A 20,754-nucleotide genomic window follows, 5' to 3' on the forward strand; every position below is an offset into this window, starting at 1 on the left:
TAACAAACTGTTATTTGAAGACAAAGTTAGGGACCACTGTCATTTAACAGGTCGCTATCGCGGTGCTGCACATTCTTACTGTAATATTCGTTTTCGTTTGCCGAAATTCATCCCCATTTTTTTTCATAATTTATCAGGCTATGACAGTCATCTGTTTATACGTGAATTAGCAGACATTGCTGGTGACATTAAAGTGATAGCCAAAACCAAAGAGAATTATATTTCTTTTACTAAATTCTTTACAATAAATCACCAAGGTCAGCAAGAGTACGTACCTGTCCGTTTTGTGGATTCTTTCAAATTTTTGGGCACCAGTTTAGAGAAATTAGCAGAAAATATAAATAAAGACGGTTTTACACACTTGGCACACTTTTATCCTGAAAATCGACAATTTAATTTATTAAGACGTAAAGGTGTTTATCCTTATGAATACATGACTAACTGGGAATCTTACGCGGAAGATAAGTTACCACCGAGAGAGTGCTTCTATAGCAGTATAAGCGATGAAGTCGTTTCTAAATCTGATTATAATCACGCATTAGGTTATGGGATTAGTGTTGTTAACTTTCACTATATTAAATATTTCTGTAGACCAGTTCGGTGTGTACCCTTTATAAAAGTCACTTTTGTGCTTGCTAATGCGTACTTGGTCACCAATTTGGTATTTTGCTTTTGTTTTTTTTCTTTTAACTTGTGAACTGAGGATGTTTTCTTTTATAATGTGTTCATTTTCCTTATTTACATCTATCGGTTTAAATTTAGTAGTACGATGCACACTATTGTTATACGATGTAACAGCTAAATCTAAAATTTTCGGCACCCATTTATATTTGCCTTCTAAGCTAAAATATTTATACAGTTTACTTTTTAACGTTCTGATCAATCGCTCCACTATTGAGGCCTTTTTTGTAGAAAATGTTGAATAATGTTTAATACCATACTGCTTCATCAAATTTTGGAAAGAAGCGTTAAAAAACTCCTTTCCTTGATCTGTTTGTAAAAAAGAAGGAGTGCGTGCAGAACTATCTAAAATATTTAGCATAGCTTGCACAATCATATTTTTTGCTTTTGATTTTAATGGTATAGCCCAAGAAAACTTAGAAAAAGTATCAATTACAACCAGTATGTACTTAAAACCACTATTATAATGAGAAAATTTTTGCATGTCAATAAGGTCTGCTTGCCATAAATCATCGATTCCTTTAATAACTGTTGGTCGACGAGGAAAATTCCGTCTCGCAGGTTTATGTAGTTCTTCCACGATACTCTGTTTACTCATGCTGCTTTTTTAGAGGTATTTTTGTTTGATATAGTTGCAATTATTTTATCGATTTCAGGCTTATTATAATAGCTAGCTGACAAAGCTACATATAATTGTTCTTTAAACTGTTTTAAATAAGAGTCTATTTCACTTTTAACTTTCTGTTCAAATTCTTTGGTAGAATATATTTGTTTCAGTTTCGTTTCAATGTATTGTTTATTAACTGCTTCATCATTAAATGACGGAGAAGGTAGTCCTCGTAAGCGTGTGAGCTTTAAATCAAAGTCTCCTGTATCTGATTTCACTAAAGTATCATTTAATGCTTCGAAATAATCTGATAGACGTAAACGTTTATGTACGTGATGACCAAATTTATCTATGTTCATTTTTGTGTTAACAAATGCACAAATAGAAGTCAACTGTACAAATTTTGTCATTATATCTTATTTTATTTAATAATATTAGCTTCACGCAATTCTTCTATAATTGAAATAATTTCATTATCCAACCCAGTGTTGCCAGCGTCACGGGATGCAACAAGCAATTTTAACCTTTCTACCAATTCGTTAGGATCATCCCAATAAACGAAATCTGTATTTTGATTTACTTTCTTTAACAGGGGAAGACCTCTTCCTTGTGTAAGATTTTCGGTACTTGAAAAATCTCTTTCTTTTGAATGTCTGAACAGCGGTTTTATAATACGTAAATACTTTAAACCCTTATTGCTCTTTATTGGTTTCTTTTGATCATAGTCTCTACGATGCGCGTTGGTTTCAAGCAACGCAACCTTATACGCTTGTTTATCCTGTTCTGTAACTAATGACAGATTAGGTGTCTTTTTTGTTAATAATTCCATAAAACCTGGAGTTTTTTCGAAATTAAGATTACCAATATGTAGACCATCTTCTTCATCTGACACTCGTGTAATACCCATCATAAGCTTTCCACGATCATATCTTAATCCAAAAGGAACATCTCGTATAACATCAGATGATAAAGACCACGATGATACATTTTTAAGTGGACTTGAATCCGACTCCAATGTTTTGAATGATTCATTACTAAAATTATTATTGCCGTATGAGTCGTTGACTGGAGTACTTAGGAGTGGGGGCTTAGGAGTAGCTTCATTTAAATCATCTTCGCTCGAACAATCGTAACTACTATCGCTTTCGACTGATTCTTCTTTTTCAGTTTTAAAACTATTTTCAAAATCGTTTATATGGTCTTTCGCAGGCTTGGCTGCGATTTCCTTCAATGGTTTGGATATTGGTTCGAAAATAGTTTCTAAAATTTGTTCATTATTATTTTTAATATTCCTCATCATCTTCACTTTTTTCTTCACTGCAGATGCAGATTTTATGATTCGTTGTTTAAGGTCTTTTTCCATTTGGGATTGACTTCGGTGCTGTTCAGTTTACAAATGAAAGCTAAGATCCAATGATGTATTTAATATACCAGTTCAATCGAGAACAATAAATGTATCAAATTTCATCCTATAACACCCATTATTTTTTTCACAATCTTTATTAATCACAACATAACTGTATTGTTTTTTCCATACTTTAGAACACATTTTACGAAATTGTATCCAGGACATATCAGACCCAACATGTTCGTCATATATGTGTCTTAAATTTATATCATCTTGTTTAAATAGCACAATCAGATTTGCATTGTCTCTAATAAGTTGCTTTGGGACTTTGGTATATGTTTGATTTAAGTAAAAGCAATCAATATTTTTGTGTCTTCCCATAGAAAAGTAATCTCGAATATTGTTTTGATTTTCACAGGCTACGTCGTCAAAAATTATTATGGAATTAGGCTTGGCGTGATGAGGACTCAAAATTTCTTCACTTTCAGTATAGTTTTCAAATGTTACGTTTGGTACCAATTTTAATACCTTTTCTAAGAAGATATATTTTGGTTGGTAAAGAGATTTTGAATAAATATATAAGTTATCAAAACGTAAACCGTCTTCATGTAATAAAAGTCCTATTACTAAATTTGTCTTTCCACAGTTTGACGGACCACAAACTATGCATCGAATTGAATTTGGTAATAGTTTACCGTGACGGTGTACTTTAGAACCATTCGTAACAGGACAAACGTTATTTAGGTTCAAGGATTGTTTTTGTTTCATAAATTTCATCACTCGTGTGTATCTCCGGAGCCGTCTGTCATGTACTAAAATCTTAAGTTGTTGACCTAAGTATATATGTTAAAATGATTCACAGTACGAAACAACACAATAAGCAAAGGTTAGTTGATTTTCAATTGCAATCGGTCTCCACAATTTCGAATCAGTTATTGGGCATTCTAAATCATCTTTTTTCGAAATGAAGCGAAAAAGCTCGCTCGTCGGGCGAGCGAGCTGTGAGTGAAATTGAGAAAAAAAGATGATTTAGAATGCCCAATAACTACCTACTTCGGTTGAGAGGTTTAAGCGGGAAAGCGTAACAGACAGACAGACAGACAGACAGAGTTACTTTCGCATTTATAATATTAGTAAGGATTATTTTCCCTCGTTAAATAGTAAACAAACTAAGTGTAGGTGTTATAATTTCGTTGACGAACTGATTACCTATCCGTTTCTTTGTCTAAAATGAGTATTACCTTATTACTATGATTGATTACTGGGCTTAAAGTTCGTATAAATGTCTATCGAATTACCTCCTCAAGTTTAAAGCGTAGCTAGTCATGTAGTACTATATTAATTATGTGGTGTAAGTAATTAGATTTTATCTGTATGTAATGTAACAGTCAGTTGAATAAAAAAACTTATACAAATCAGATCAATTAATTGGCGTAATGTGATTCTAGAAAGAGTTTTAATGTTAATAGATAGCTAGCTATAGCTATGTGTAGGTTCCTGTAGGAATGAGATATAACTGTTTAATAAAGACAGTTGCATCAAAATTTTATCATAAATTCCCTAAATTATGGCGCCTACCTACCCTCTAAGTTAGAAAAGTGATCAAGTACTAACTTGAGGTCACTCAGTTTAAAAAAAAACATCGAAATCATTCCAGTAGCTATGGCGTCATGCGCTTCTTGACACGATCACGAAATCTAGATTTCCGCGGGAATGAGGTATTTTCCCGCCATAAAAAGTAGCCTGTGTCCGTGCCTAAGATCCTATCTTTAAATTAACCAAGTCTTATAAAATTCCGTTCAGACGTTAAGGCGTGAATGAGGCAAACTTTTAAAACAAACAATTAAAAATCACTAACCTAGTTTTCTGTCTACTGCCTACGCCTTAAGTACGATAGCATAAATATTAATAGGCCATATCCTTTTCTAGATTACTATCTATCAGCTAACTAAATTTCATCAAAATCCGTTGAGCCGTTTAGGCATGATAGACAAAACTCCCAGCAAAAACCATAAAAAAATCACTAACTCAATTCAGTTTTCTGCCTACTTCCTACCCCCTAAGTACGATGACGTGATCAATTTGATCGTACAACCGTTTTTAGATAACCAACTATTACCTTACTAAATTTCATTAAAATCCGTTCAGCCGTTTAGACGTGAAAGAGCAAAAGTCCCAACAAAAACGACTACAAATCACTAAATCAATTTAGTTATCTGCCAACTGCCTACCCCCTAAGAACGATGGCGTGATTATTTATAGCCTATGACCATTTCTAGGTTATCATCTATCACCATACCAAATTTCATCAAAATCCGTTGAGCCGTTTAGGCGTGAAAGAGTAACAGACAGACAGACAGACAGACAGACAGAGTTACTTTCGCATTTATAATATTAGTATGGATAATTAAAATATCCCATACAAACTTTCAACCCCTATTTCAATCTCTTCGTCCCTTCTTTTCGCAATAAAAGGTATCCTATTTTCTTTCTCAGGGTCTAAAGATTGTCTGTGCCAAATTTAATCAAAATCGGTTGAGAGGTTTAAGCGGGAAAGCGTAACAGACAGACAGAGTTACTTTCGCATTTATAATATTAGTAAGGATTATTTTCCCTCGTTAAATAGTAAACAAACTAAGTGTAGGTGTTATAATTTCGTTGACGAACTGATTACCTATCCGTTTCTTTGTCTAAAATGAGTATTACCTTATTACTATGATTGATTACTGGGCTTAAAGTTCGTATAAATGTCTATCGAATTACCTCCTCAAGTTTAAAGCGTAGCTAGTCATGTAGTACTATATTAATTATGTGGTGTAAGTAATTAGATTTTATCTGTATGTAATGTAACAGTCAGTTGAATAAAAAAACTTATACAAATCAGATCAATTAATTGGCGTAATGTGATTCTAGAAAGAGTTTTAATGTTAATAGATAGCTAGCTATAGCTATGTGTAGGTTCCTGTAGGAATGAGATATAACTGTTTAATAAAGACAGTTGCATCAAAATTTTATCATAAATTCCCTAAATTATGGCGCCTACCTACCCTCTAAGTTAGAAAAGTGATCAAATAGTAACTTGAAGTCTTAGTAACACTCAGTTTAAAAAAAAACATCAAAATGATTTCAGTTGCTATGGCGTCATGCGCTTCTTGACACGATCACGCTAGATTTCCGCGGGAAAGAGGCATTTTCCCGCCGTAAAAAGTAGCCTGTGTCCGTGCCTAAGATCCTATCTTTAAATTAACCAAGTCTTATAAAATTCCGTTCTTTTTACGAGTTTATAAGGACTCACGCAGTAATCAACAAATGTCATCATTCGTACTCATGGAAACCGACAAATGGGAAGCTCATTCTATATTAATGAGTCTAAGATCAAACAGCGCCGCAGGATGGGATAACATAACACCAAGTTTTCTTAAAGCAGCACACACAGACATAGTTCCTATAATAGTTCACCTTGCAAATCTGTGTTTTCAACAGGGTATTTTCCCCGATGCATTAAAAAAGGCAATTATTACGCCTGTGTATAAAAACGGAGACAGAGCCGATCCTACAAATTATAGGCCAATATCAGTTTTACCTGCCATATCCAAAATCTTAGAAAAACTAATAAACAGCCGAGTTTTGAAATATTTATCTAAATTTAATGTTCTAGCTACATCACAATATGGCTTTCAAAAAGGGATCTCAACTGAAGATGCTATACTGGACCTCACCTCCACTGTTATTAATATTGTAGACAGTGGAGATAAGTGTCTGGCGGTCTTCCTGGACCTAAAGAAAGCATTTGATACGGTATCTGTCTCCATTCTTCTACAGGGTCTAGAACATATAGGTATAAGAGGCGTCCCTCTCTCGCTACTAAAGGACTACCTATCAGAGCGTAAACAAACTGTAAAAATAGATGAACACGTCAGTATGGAAACGACAGTCACCTACGGAGTACCGCAAGGAAGCGTTTTGGGGCCGACATTGTTTCTCACCTATATAAATAGCCTATGTAGCATGGATATCGAGAAGGGAAAAATTTTTTCTTATGCTGATGACACCGCTATTGTCTTTCACGGTAAAACTTGGGAAGAGGTTCGATCTGCGACTGAATCTGGATTAATTAAAGTAGCGGAATGGTTAGATGGACACTTACTAACTTTAAACGAACAAAAAACAAATTACATTTGCTTCACCATCTACAACAGAACACAACCAAACGATGACTTTAAAATAAAAATACACAGATGTTCAAATCCATCAACAGTAAACTGTAACTGTACAGTTTTAAATAAAGTACAATCCATAAAATATCTGGGTATAATGGTTGACCAAAAGCTCACTTGGCACGAACATACAGAACTAATCATGAAGAGAGTTCGCAAATTTATTTGGTTATTTAAAACACTAAGACATGTAGCGACAAAAAAACTGTTACGACAAATTTACATCTCATTAGCCCAGTCAATTATAAGTTACTGCTTGCCAATATGGGGTGGCGCAACGAAAACCAAATTCCTCGAATTAGAAAGGGCACAGAGATCGCTTTTAAAGGTAATGCTCTTTAAGCCCTTTAGATATGACACCGAATCTCTTTATTTACAATCTGATATACTAACGGTCAGAAAGCTTTATATTCTTCAATTAGCGCAAAAGAAACATAAATCTCTTCCTTACGACAAAAACTTACTCAAAAATAAAAGGCGGAATTTTGATGTCGCTCATAAAACACAAACTAAAACCACCTATGCTATGAGCCAATATAAAAGACAATCATCACACATCTACAATTTATTAAACAAACAACTAAATATATATCACCTAACATTTTTCAATTGCAAAAAAATCCTTGTTGCCTGGCTAAAAACCAAAACATATCAAGAAATCGAAAATATAATTCAAACCAGAAAATAAACTAAACTGCTACTTAAAACCACTTCCAAATAGTTAAATCTACTTAGATCCATACACTCTCTCTCCATTTCTCTCACACCCAACCGCATACCCACATAAAAACACACACACTCTCTCTCTCTCTCTCTCTCACACACACACACACACACACACACACACACACACACACACACACACACACACACACACACACACACACACGTACGCACACTGCAAACTGTAGGTATAAATAAAATTCGCTTAGTACCTTAGCGTTATTACGGCCTCTATGTGAAACTTTGTACCCCTTAAATTAAAACTAGTACTTACACTTATGATACCTCTTGATTTGTAAAGACGATGTACTTAGTTTTACTTAATTACTGTAGCCTAGTTAAATAATAATGTAAATCTAGTTAGAGAAGAGCGGAGTTTCCTATCACAAGCAAATCGTTGCTTAAATGGAGCCTCCGTGCACCTGATAATGTAAAATAACCAAGATAAAGAAATAAACATTTTTATTTTTATTTTATTTGAAAGTTTGTATGGGAGTTCGTCATTTTTGGGGATAAAACCACGAAACTTTATATTTAGGAACTTGATAAGAAATAAAAAAACAATTTGTTAAAGCGTTTTTGAAAATTCGATCTTTGAGGGGATGAAATAGGTGTTGAAATTTTTTATGAGGTTCGTCATTTTTCAAGATAAAAATATTAAATTTTGTGTTTAGGCACTAAATAACAAACAAAAAATCGTTTGTTCAAGCATTTTGAAATTTTTACCAGTATGGGGGTGAAATACGGGTTGAATGTTTGTATGGGTATTCGTCATTTTTGAAGATAAAACCATGAAACTTGGTACGTAGGTCTCTTAGGATGTGCAGAGTTTTTCAACAAACGGATTTTCCGAAATTCGAACGGAACGGAACGGATTCGGAACGGGAACTACGAAGCCAAACTTTTTGTATACAAAATATTAACCACTGAACTTAGGAACATGATATTTAGTAGTTTTGGGTGTATCAAGTTAAAAAAAATTGGCTTTTGTAGATAAAGTTCCTTTTAACGAATTCTCTGCATCGCCGCCACTGCCGTCGGTCGTCGTTCGTCGTCGCGCACATTCGCCGAAGTGTGGCGGCAGTCAACGGCGCTGTCTTGTGGTGGGGGAGCGCACGTGGTGTATACGTGGCCTGCTCGCGAGTGTCGAGTCCAAACAATTTCTACATTTTAACAAATAATAACAAAATAGCAAACGTTGTGTACAAAAAAGTTTTAAATTAGGTCATTTTAAAATATTTTTGTACACAACGTGACGCTGACCCCTGTAAGTGTCTTGGACATAAGGGACCGATAAATATTCCTAGGTAATTTCTGCCACTCAATGGAATACATAGGTACTTTATAACGACTGTAAACAGATATTTTTTATTTTTTTTTAAATATACCTACTTACTCTCTTTTAATCACATGCTATACCGTTCCTTTTATATAATCCTTAATATTCAAATTAAAAGTACGCAGACGAAGTCGCGGGTACCAGCTAGTAAAATATAAATCCATGAAACTTTATATTTAAGCACTTGATAAAAAATAATTAAACATTTGTTCTAGCGTTGCTGAAATTTCGACCAGTGAGGGGGTGAAATGAGGGTTGAAAGTTTGTATGGGAGTTCGTCATTTTTGGGGATAAAACCACGAAACTTTATATTTAGGAACTTGATAAGAAATAAAAAAACAATTTGTTAAAGCGTTTTTGAAAATTCGATCTTTGAGGGGATGAAATAGGTGTTGAAATTTTTTATGAGGTTCGTCATTTTTCAAGATAAAAATATTAAATTTTGTGTTTAGGCACTAAATAACAAACAAAAAATCGTTTGTTCAAGCATTTTGAAATTTTTACCAGTATGGGGGGTGAAATACGGGTTGAATGTTTGTATGGGTATTCGTCATTTTTGAAGATAAAACCATGAAACTTGGTACGTAGGTCTCTTAGGATGTGCAGAGTTTTTCAACAAACGGATTTTCCGAAATTCGAACGGAACGGAACGGATTCGGAACGGGAACTACGAAGCCAAACTTTTTGTATACAAAATATTAACCACTGAACCTAGGAACATGATATTTAGTAGTTTTGGGTGTATCAAGTTAAAAAAATTTGGCTTTTGTAGATAAAGTTCCTTTTAACGAATACTCTGCATCGCCGCCACTGCCGTCGGTCGTCGTTCGTCGTCGCGCACATTCGCCGAAGTGTGGCGGCAGTCAACGGCGCTGTCTTGTGGTGGGGGAGCGCACGTGGTGTATACGTGGCCTGCTCGCGAGTGTCGAGTCCAAACAATTTCTACATTTTAACAAATAATAACAAAATAGCAAACGTTGTGTACAAAAAAGTTTTAAATTAGGTCATTTTAAAATATTTTTGTACACAACGTGACGCTGACCCCTGTAAGTGTCTTGGACATAAGGGACCGATAAATATTCCTAGGTAATTTCTGCCACTCAATGGAATACATAGATACTTTATAACGACTGTAAACAGATATTTTTTATTTTTTTTAAATATACCTACTTACTCTCTTTTAATCACATGCTATACCGTTCCTTTTATATAATCCTTAATATTCAAATTAAAAGTACGCAGACGACGTCGCGGGTACCAGCTAGTTTAATTCATAAACTTGAACCCATCACTCAATAATCAGGTAGTATTAAGTAAACAGCCTCCGTGGTCTAGTGGTTATTTATTTATTTATTTATTTCAAATCGGGAAACAAACAGCTTAAATAACAATTTAAAAATGCAAATAGTTTGTACATTAGCCAATGAAGTCTCCACTTATAACTAATACATGCATCACTGAGAAGTAGACAGAAGCAATAAATAAATTAAGTAAGCAAGCAATACAAAAATAGAAAGAAAAGTTGATGCTACATTTGTTCCAACGTTTTGAGGGCAGATACAAATTGATTGTGCTTAAGATGAAATATGTCAATGCTATTGTATTTATCATTATATTTGCTACAAGTTCTAACTATAAAACGGTGCTTTAGGTAATTCGTTCGTGGTTAGAGAGGTGGTTAGAGCGTTAGGCTCACGATCTTGTGGTCCGGGTTCGATTCCCGATGGGGACATTGTCGAAATCACTTTGTGAGACTATCCTTTGTTTGGTAAGGACTTTTCAGGCTTGAATCACCTGATTGTCCGAAAAAGTAAGATGATTCCGTGCTTCGGAGGGCACGTTAAGCCGTTGGTCCCGGCTATTAGCCGTAAAAATACCTCCACCAACCCGCAGTGGAGCAGCGTGGTGGAGTATGCTCCATACCCCCTCCGGTTGATTGAGGGGAGGCCTGTGCCCAGCAGTGGGACGTATATAGGCAGTTTATGTATGTTATGTATTAAGTAAAGCAAAGTGTTGTTAATTACGGTTAGTATAATTTTAATTACATTTATTACCCACGACGGAACGGAGCAGGTATATGCGTTTTAGGGTGAGAGATGTTTGTGTGTGCGTTTGTGCAAAGTAATGTTACCACCTATCTTTTAAACTAATGATCCGATTTTGAGGCGGTTTTCAATAACGGGATTGTGTTTGATGAGTTCATGTTCTTAGACAGGTGTCATGGCTGTAACTCACTAGGGGGTGCCACAATATTAGTGCAAAACAATGTTGCAATATAATCAAAACGAAATGTCCGATTACAATAAATTCTGTTTTCGGCAATGTGTACGTGGTAGCTTAGTGCATGTTCCCAACTAATATAAAAATTACGTCTTTCTAGAGGGTGCTACAATATTAGTGAAAAATAGTATTGCAATAATATTAAAACGAATTGTCCAATTTCAATGCGGTTTTCAGCAATGGGTTCGTAGTTGAATGGTGCATGGTCTAAGATAAGTCTTATGATATTAACTCACTAGGAGGCGCTGCTATATTAGTGTGAAACGTTTATATTGCAATATTATTAAAATTAAAACGTATTGTCTGATTTCAATGCGGATTTCAGGAATGAGTTCGTGGGTGATTGGTGCTTGTTCTCAGATGAGTGTTATAGAGGGACTTAATATTATGTGGTAGGATGAATCACACTTATTGTTTTGCGAGATCTTACCTACACATTATATAGATTATAATTCGTATATGCTCTCTAAAAAGTCTGAAATAAAATTAAGCAAAATTAAAAATTTTGGAAAAAACCCACGACGGTAAAAATATCATCGAAAAAGAATAAAATAATTCAAAACCCCCGACTTAACCCAATTATTATGTAACGTAATATTATATTAGACTTAAAAATACTTCTTAAAAAAGAGTTGATATCTCGAGACATCGGTAATAGATATACTTAAGTAACTAAACAATGAATATGGATGTTTACAGTTTTTTCCTAACGTGTCTGTTTCTCGAAGATATCCTTAAATGTAGCGATAATAATTTTACCATAATACATAACGAGGAATATCGTCGGGGGCTGCCATTAACCCAGCTAAAGTTTTTCTAGTGACGTTAATACAATTATTGAAGAATTGTAGATGTTTAAACGACGATTTAAAATACACTTATGAGTATGATTAAATTTTTGTTGAAATTTTATATAGAAAAGGCAGCCACCGACGGATATTCATCGGTTATGTATTTTGGTAAAATTATTATCGCTACATTTAAGGATATCTTCGAGAAACAGACACGTTAGGAAAAACTGTAAACATCCATATACATTGTTTAGGTACTTAAGTATATCTATTACCGATGTCTCGAGATATCAACTCTTTTTTAGAAAGTATTTTTAAGTCTAATATAATATTTCGTTACATTATAATTGGGTTATGTCGGGGGTTTTGAATTATTTTATTCTTTTTCGATGATATTTTTACCGTCGTGGGTTTTTCCAAAATTTTTAATTTTGCTTATTGTAAAACGTATACATAACCCCCAAAAAAGATGAATTTAATTTACTTAATCTAGAATTTTGAATAGCAATTTTATGTTTATTTCTTGTATTGTAAGTATGCCTTTCACAGTTTCTCGGAAGGAGAGATAAGTTTTTACGTACATACATAATGTTATCATATATATATTGACTTGCGACAGTCAGTATACAGGGTGTTAGTGGCATCGGTAACGAAAACTTTGAGGGATGATTGAGGCCATGATTCTGAGTTGATATCAAGTGGCTTTTTCCGTCGCAAAAGTATGGAACGGAAAATAATTTAAAAAACATTAAAAAAAATTCATAAATTTTCCGACAGGAAATTCCACTTATTATCAACTCAGAATCATGGTCTGAATCATCCCCCTCAGTATTCGTTACGGTGTCACTAACACCCATACCTACTTGTATGGCTACCTGTAGTACTGGTAAGGGGTGTAAGTGACATCGTAACGAATACTGAGGGGGCTGATTTAGCTCAGTATTCTGAGTTAATATCAAGTGGAATTTTCGATCGCAAAAGTATAGAATTAAAAAATAATTAAAAAACAACTAAAAAAAACATGAATTTTGCGACGGAAAATCCACTTGATATTTAACTCAGAATCTTGATCTGAATCATCCCCCTCAGTATTCGTTACGATGTCACTAACACCCCTGTATTTATTTCTTTAAACAGCTCCCTCAAAGAGTCCCGACAACGCAGCTTATAAATAGCGCGAACTGCTCTTTTTTGAATGTTGAAAATAGTTTCTACATCAGCGGCTCGACCCCACAGCAAAATACCGTAAGACATTATGCTGTGGAAGTAGCTGAAGTAGACAAGTCTAGCAGTGGGTACATCTGTGAGTTGTCGGATCCTTCTGACGGCATATGCTGCTGAACTTAGCTTGCCCGCTAGTGATCAATATGTGGGCCCCATTGAAGTTTTGAATCTACAGTAATTCCTAAGAAAACTGTGTGTTCAACAAAATCTAGTTTCTCATCGTTAATTTTAATGTTATTATTTACTTTCTTTACGTTTGGTAGAAACAAATTTAATACACTTCGTTTTCTTAGCATTTAGAACTAGGTTATTTACTGTAAACCAACTTAGAACCTGCGACACAGCGCTGTTTGCTTCGTCAAATTCCTCTAACTTTCTGTCGATTTTAAATATAAGAGAAGTGTCATCCGCGAACAGCACAATGTCAGCTTGGTTCTGTACTACATAAGGTAAAACATTTATGTACACTAAAAAAGAAACGGACCCAAAAAGGATCCTTGAGGAACTCCCATTTGAACATGAGAGCCCGAAGAAGTTGTACTATTGATTTGTACCCTTTTGTATCCTACCACCTAGATATGAATTTAACAAACTGAGAGCTCCATTATTTAGTCCATAGTGCCTCAATTTCAAAAGCAAGGTCTCGTGATCCACGCAGTCGAACGCCTTAGACAAGTCACAGAATACTCCTACGGCATTCTGCGACTTCTCCCAAGCATCGAAAATGTGTCGAACAAATGTCACACTCGCGTCTGTTGTAGACCGACCCTTAGTAAAACCAAACTGCTGGCTGTGGAGTAAGTTATTTAAATTAAAATGACATAGAAGTTGGTCGAGAATAATTTTATCGAAAATTTTACTAAGTACTGGTAGAATAGAAACCGGTCTATAATTCGTGGGGTCTGATTTAGTGCCCGATTTAAAAAGAGGTATAACTTTACTGATTTTCATTAAATTTGGAAAAGTGCCATTTTCAACACTCATATTAAAAATGTAAGCTAGATATGGTGCTAAGATATCAATAACAGAGCTCATCAATTTGACAGACAATCCCCATAAATCTTTCGAGGTTTTAAGTTTCAGCTGTTTGAATACTTTAACAATACTACTCGGATCAACGCGTTTAAAATCAAATAATTCAGTGCAAGCAGTAACATTACTTTTTAATAATATATCAGCTTGAACAGGAGAGGACCTGAGAGATTCTGTAGTTTTTACAGGGATGTTCGTGAAGAATTTATCAAAAACTTCAGCTACATCTTTATCTTGTTTTACTAACCCAGTGCCCGATTCTATATTGTATTCTATTCACGCGGTTTAGAAGCCTTTGTTTCACTATTATTACTTGCCAAACTGCCTTTATTTATTATCCGCGGTCTTTATTTTACTACTAATATGCATCTGTTTGGCCTGTAACACACTCTTCGAACTATTTTAGGAATAATTTTTGACGTAGCTTTTGAAACTATCAGCGTGTGTATACGTTTTTTCCTCATATAAAGAATAAAGAGTATTTCTACTTTTGCGAATGCCTACGGTAGCCCAGTCCTGAACTTGAATGATTTGACTGTTGGTAACTACCTTTTGATGGAAAATTATTTTCAAATTCTTTATGGATAATAGTGAAGAAATCCCTGTAAAAATCGTCAGGATTGTCTGTATCAAAGTTTGGACAAGGTAAGTTACTAATAAGACTATTTCGATATTCTCTATCCGACTTATCAGTGATGGGTCGAGTACTAATTTAATTTTTGCACATTTTTAAGTACTGGAAAACTAACCAACTGCCACTGTGATCAGACTTAAAACAGTTAAGGATACTGTTATCTTGGAAATCACAATTGCAAAAAATGTTATCTAAACATGAGGCAGTTGTTTCTGTAATTCTAGTTGGCTCCATAAATATATTAACAAGGTTAAATGATGTAAACAAACTTAGAAATCTAGTTGTAATTGAATCTACTTCATATAAATCAACGTTAAAATCTCCACACACTATAATGGATTTATTACTTTTGGATATGACCTTCAGTACATTTTCCATCACTGATTCAAAAACTGTGAAGTTAGCACTGTATGGGGGTCTGTATACGGCCACAACAATATGTTTCTCTGTTTCTATACATGAAATCTCCATAGTGCCCTCTATCGAAAGTCCAGTAATATCTTTGCGTTCTTTATATTTTAAACTATTTCTGATAAAAATAAGGGAGCCACCACGTATTTTGATCTTTCGACAGAAAGCGCTAGCCAAATGATAATTTTCAAAACCGAATAACAATTCATAATCCTTAAACCAATGCTCAGTAATACATAAAATGTCAATAAAAAATGTCTCTAAAAATAATTCTATGTCCAATTCTTTGCCAGAGAAGCCTTGAATATTTTGGTGAACTAGTTTTAATATTCCAAGCTTCTCTTTTGTCTTATTGTCTAGTTTAAAGATGAAGTACCATTCGTGGTACATGGCTGACTACCGTCAATAAAAGGTTTTGTACTGTAGAAGACAGTACAGTCAATAAGTTTACTGCCTGGTCTGGCAGAAATGTCTGTAATATAAAAAACTAGTACTGAACATATAATTTTTTTAAAGTACTTAGATAGATATATTCTATCTGTCGTTATTAAACAATTTTGAATAAACTTATTCAAATCTAAATAAATAATATTACTGTGATGACAGGTTCTGTTGTAAAGGTGTTGGTTGAGAGAAAATATATAATTATTTTCCTCACTAGCTAATGAATTTGAGTATGGAAACGAACAAATAATTAAGTTTCCACACTCAACAGTCATTAGCGACCTATGATACTTAGTTAACTGCTGTTTTGTGAGCCCTGTACTATTGCCTACTAAAAGAATAACGGTAGTGTTCGCATCATATTTACACTGGAATAGTTTTGTGATGATTTGTGAATATGACGCGCCAGGCATGCACACATTAATAATGTCATGATCAAAAGAGTTTTTTAAAAGTGGTCCTAAACCTATGCCTATATCGTCCGAGAACACAACAGTCTTTTTCGTTAGACGCGGGACAAAGTCTTTCTGGGGCGCGACGTTGTCCGGCAATGCGGTCGCGACCTTTCCGGGCCCTCGCAGCGCCCCACCTGGCGGCGCAGCGGGCGGGGGCGCCGCAGGCGCTTGCGCCGCGGAAGGCGGCACTGCCGCTGACGCCCCGCGCCTCGAGGCTCCGCGGACTCTGACCCTCCGCGGCTCGGCTCCCGGCGGCACATCACCGGCCGGCGCGACACTCGGCAGCGCGGCACACGGCGGCTCGTTGTTGGGCGGTGCGGTGTCGCACATCACTGCGGACAGCGGCGCACCGTCGGGGAGCACGCACCGCGTTTCGCAGCTCTTCGCGGTGTGGCCCTTGCCGGCGCAGCACTAGGCAACGCGGCAATAGGCGGCGCGGCTCTGCGTGTCGCAACCCTACGCGATGTGGCCCTTGCCGGCGCAGCACTAGGCGACGCGGCACTGGGCGGCGCGGCTCTGCGTGTCGCAGCCCTACGCGATGCAGTCCTGGCCGGCGCAGCAATAGGCGACGCGGCGATGGGCGGTGCGGCTCTGCGTGTCGCAGCCCTACGCGATGCAGCCCTGGCCGGCGCAGCAATAGGCGACGCAGCACTGGGCGGCGCGGCTCTGCGTCTCGCAGCCCTACGGGGCGCGGTACCTCGCGGAGCGGTCTCGCGCAGCGTGGTACATGCGGCGCTAGTGGACGGTGAGGCTCCAGAAATTACGACCAACCCCCCGCGCTGCAAATCCTCGCTAGACTCGCTGCTTGTTTTGGCGCGGAGTGTTTCCAGCTCCAGGTTTCGGTCGTGCACCAGAGACTCAAGCCGTTCCGTATTAATAACCAGGGACTCTGTTGCCTTGATGTGTTCAGTGATTTCCTTCTGTGCATTCCCATATAATTGCTGTAAACGTGCTAATTGGCGTTGGAGCTCACAATTTTCTTGTCTCAATTTATGTGTTTCTTCACAACCTTCATCATCATCACTATATTTATCACTCATTGAGGTGAGATCTATGGTCATGGACTCATTATTTTGGCAATTTTCTCCACGGACTAACTCATTGTATAACGCCATAGTTTGTTGTGACTCGTTGATGGAATGTTCGTCCTCATGAGCTTTTATTGTATTGTAGGCTATAGCAACCTGTTGCTCTAGTTCTCTGATACGATTTAGAGCAGCCTCATGGTTGTTTCGACATTCATCCTGTGAGTTGATCACGGATTGTAAGTAGTCCCGTTGGTGTTGCAAGTCCTTATACCGACCATCTAACTCGGTGAGCTCGTTCTTTAAAGACAGTATTCTATTATTTACATTAATTACTTCTGCCTCACTCTCTTCATGTTCTTCTAGAAGCTTCTTGCATTCTTCTTGAGACGCCTGTAGTTCAAGAAGGGCTTGCTTCAGTTTTTGTTCTAAGTCCTTTTTGCTGCAGGGAGCCATACTAGACAGAATCTGAAATAATAAAGGAAAGGCAGCAGTAACTATTCCAAGAAAAATAGAAAATACCTATAATATTGTTAATAATATTTTACTTAGCAATCTGCAATAAGTACCTACATAACAAAATGCTTTGTGTACGTTATTTACGGTTTAAGAAATTTATTTCTCCAAAAGAATACAATTAAATTAACTAGAGAAATACAATATACCTTAAATTAAAATTATGTTAGTGTACGTTATTTATGTCTAATTTGTGGAGTAAAAAGTTATGTTTTACACTGCAACAATATACAATATAATGCCAACAATATAATGTTATTGTAAGTGTGTAAATAAATAGAAAAACATTGTGTGTTTCCGTTTTTTTGTCGTCAACTATGTTTCTACTTAACGTCAAAACAAAGCGAGACTACAACGGCGCCGGGTGTGAGGTTGGACTTTAATCTCTGGTGTGATCTGTGTACTGTTATGTTATAGCAATAATATTTATCGCTAGCTAATGTAATAATATGGAACAAAGCAATACTCCCCAGGTTTTAGTCCGTATTTTCGAATTTGTAACGTCGGTGTCCGTTGGTCTCCGTACGACAATCAGCTGATTTGAATTTACACCAATATTTCCACTTCAAATACACAAATTTCTATTTTACACACTTTATATACTAAAATTAACACAAATACAAGTAAATTAGTCGACTAAAAACTATGATTATAATAAAAATACGAAATTAAAACTAAGATACGCGTCTTGACATTTACGCGTCAGTGTTTTTCTTTATCTACAAAAGCCAATTTTTTTTAACTTGATACACCCAAAACTACTAAATATCATGTTCCTAGGTTCAGTGGTTATTATACTCGCTCCTTGTTCGAGAGGTTTTTAACAGTGTAGTCTACGTCTTATGCTCCAGCATCGTCACAATTTTCAAAGCTCATATCCAAAGCTAAAAAAAAAGTTAGTTTCCCGCTTCCTGAACGCAGCTGTCAACTAATGTCATTACGGTTTTTGTGCACCGGCGCGTCACTTCGCCTCCGTAAATAAACTAATTGAAAACCAATATTTAATACAAAAACATGATTGATATAGTGCGAAAAATCTGTTACTTACATAATCAAGTGCTTTTTTCTCTAAAAAAGCTAGAAACAGTACCAAAGAAAAAATGTGGATGACGACGAGCGTAAGTTCTTTTTGATAAAACAAAATGTGGATTAAACTGGTAAGTCTTAACATTATCCATCTACTAAAACAAGAGAAGATATAATTATGATCAATTCAATTTAATTCCTTTTATTGTCGAAAACAAATTACTTTTTTTGAGGTTATAATTTTATAATCCTAACATTCGAAGAAGTAACTTAAGTTGGTACTTGTTACTAATAAAAGTAACTAGTTTTATTAACATAAATAATAATATTAAAATTGTATCGTGTTCGTGTTATAACAGTAATTTAAAAGTTATACTTTCCGATGTTGATGTTGTTTAAATTCGCCTTATATAAGGCAGGCAAAGATCTGAGGACTATACAGTCTTGACTTTAGTAATTTAATATTCGAAAATCACGATCAAAATAGGCCTAAGCCTTGTCTTCAGTCCCTGATTGCCGCGTTTTTATTTTCATCTGTCAAAAAAAAAAATTTTTTTGTTTCTTTTTGTAATTCGTGTTCTTGGCTTATGTTGCGGTTGATAACTTACTATCAGCCAATGAAATGAGCAGTTTTATTATAAAACAAAGAGAACCAGTGAAATATAACCGCAGAATGGCATAGAAAAGTAAATAATTAACTCGGAAATAATTTGACAAGTTCAGATAATTAGATGACAGAAGCACTTCATGTTTACCCTGTTCATCAAGAAGTACCCATGACACAGTAGTACTCGATATCACAGAGGTCATCTACACCATTGGTAGACAAGATACATAACTTATTCAAGATAACACTTAAAACATTTAGAGATTTATAATTGGTTTACTACAGGATAACCATACTTAAAAATGATATTATATATATTATAACAGTACATAATCCCTTCTCACAGTCTCTGTTAAGTGGTGTTAATAATGTTATCTTCTCCGAATGATACTTACAATATAAGATGATGATAATATACCCTAACAATAAAAACAGAAAGAGTGTTAAGAGGGTACAGGCAAAAGATAGCCTTATTATAGTAAGCAATTTCTTCCAAATTACTCTAATCTTATTATAATTCAAGCTTCCAACGTATGGGTGATGATTATTGGTACCAACCTAACCAACAAGAGAACACCACTTGGAGAGTCACCTAGTTAAGCACTAGTAGTGAACTGTCTGACTAGAGAATAGACAGACTATTTGTTTCCTTTTAGAGCTATCACAATAGAGGATAGACAATGGACTTGATGTATCAACCCTATTAACATAAAAATCAACCACTAAGACTGTTGCAAAGCGCAAATATACCTATGCCTTATTTTAATACCTAGAGCTATCATTTAGCGGATGGACAGTGGACTTGATGGTACCAACTTAATGTACATAAGAGCTATCACTAGGAAGTTTGCCATTGCTAAGCGCTAATATACCTATTTTACATTTCCATACCTAGAGCTATCACTTAGAGGATAGACAATGGACTTAAAGGCACAATGCACATAAGAGCTACCATTAGAAAGGTCGCCATTGATAAGCGCTAATATACCTATTTGTCATTTCCATACCTAGAGCTATCACTTAGAGGATAGACAATATACTTGAAGGTATCAATCTAATGAACATAAGAGCTACCACTAGGAAGGTCGCCACTGACAAGCGCTAACATACCTATTTCTCATTTCCATACTTAGAGCTATCACTTAGAGGATAGACAATGGACTTGATGGTATGAACCTAATTAACAAAAGATCTACCACCAGGAAGGTCGCCATTGCCAAGCGCTAATATACCTATTTATCATTTCCATGCCTAGAGCTATCACTTAGAGGATAGACAATGGACTTGAAGGTATCAACACAATGAATGTAAGAGCTACCACTAAGAAAGTCGCCATTGACAAGCGCTAACATACCTATTTCTCATTTCCATACTTAGAGCTATCACTTAGAGGA

The 20,754-nt window shown here is 35.8% G+C and overlaps 1 protein-coding gene across 1 annotated transcript; it reads right to left on the minus strand.

Annotated features, from left to right (window-relative positions):
* Positions 1-353: 353 nt before the first annotated feature.
* Positions 354-17,667, minus strand: LOC126381457 (programmed cell death 6-interacting protein-like). The gene is made up of 3 exons (XM_050030931.1): positions 16,884-17,667; positions 16,295-16,518; positions 354-377 (listed from the first exon to the last, which is right to left on the minus strand). The coding sequence occupies exons 1-3, from the start codon at positions 17,665-17,667 to the stop codon at positions 354-356; spliced, it is 1,032 nt and encodes a 343-aa protein (XP_049886888.1).
* Between the last annotated feature and the right edge of the window lie 3,087 nt (positions 17,668-20,754).

This window comes from Pectinophora gossypiella, unplaced genomic scaffold (genome assembly GCF_024362695.1).
Source record: "Pectinophora gossypiella unplaced genomic scaffold, ilPecGoss1.1 Pgos_55, whole genome shotgun sequence".
Taxonomy (NCBI): Eukaryota; Metazoa; Arthropoda; class Insecta; order Lepidoptera; family Gelechiidae; genus Pectinophora; species Pectinophora gossypiella.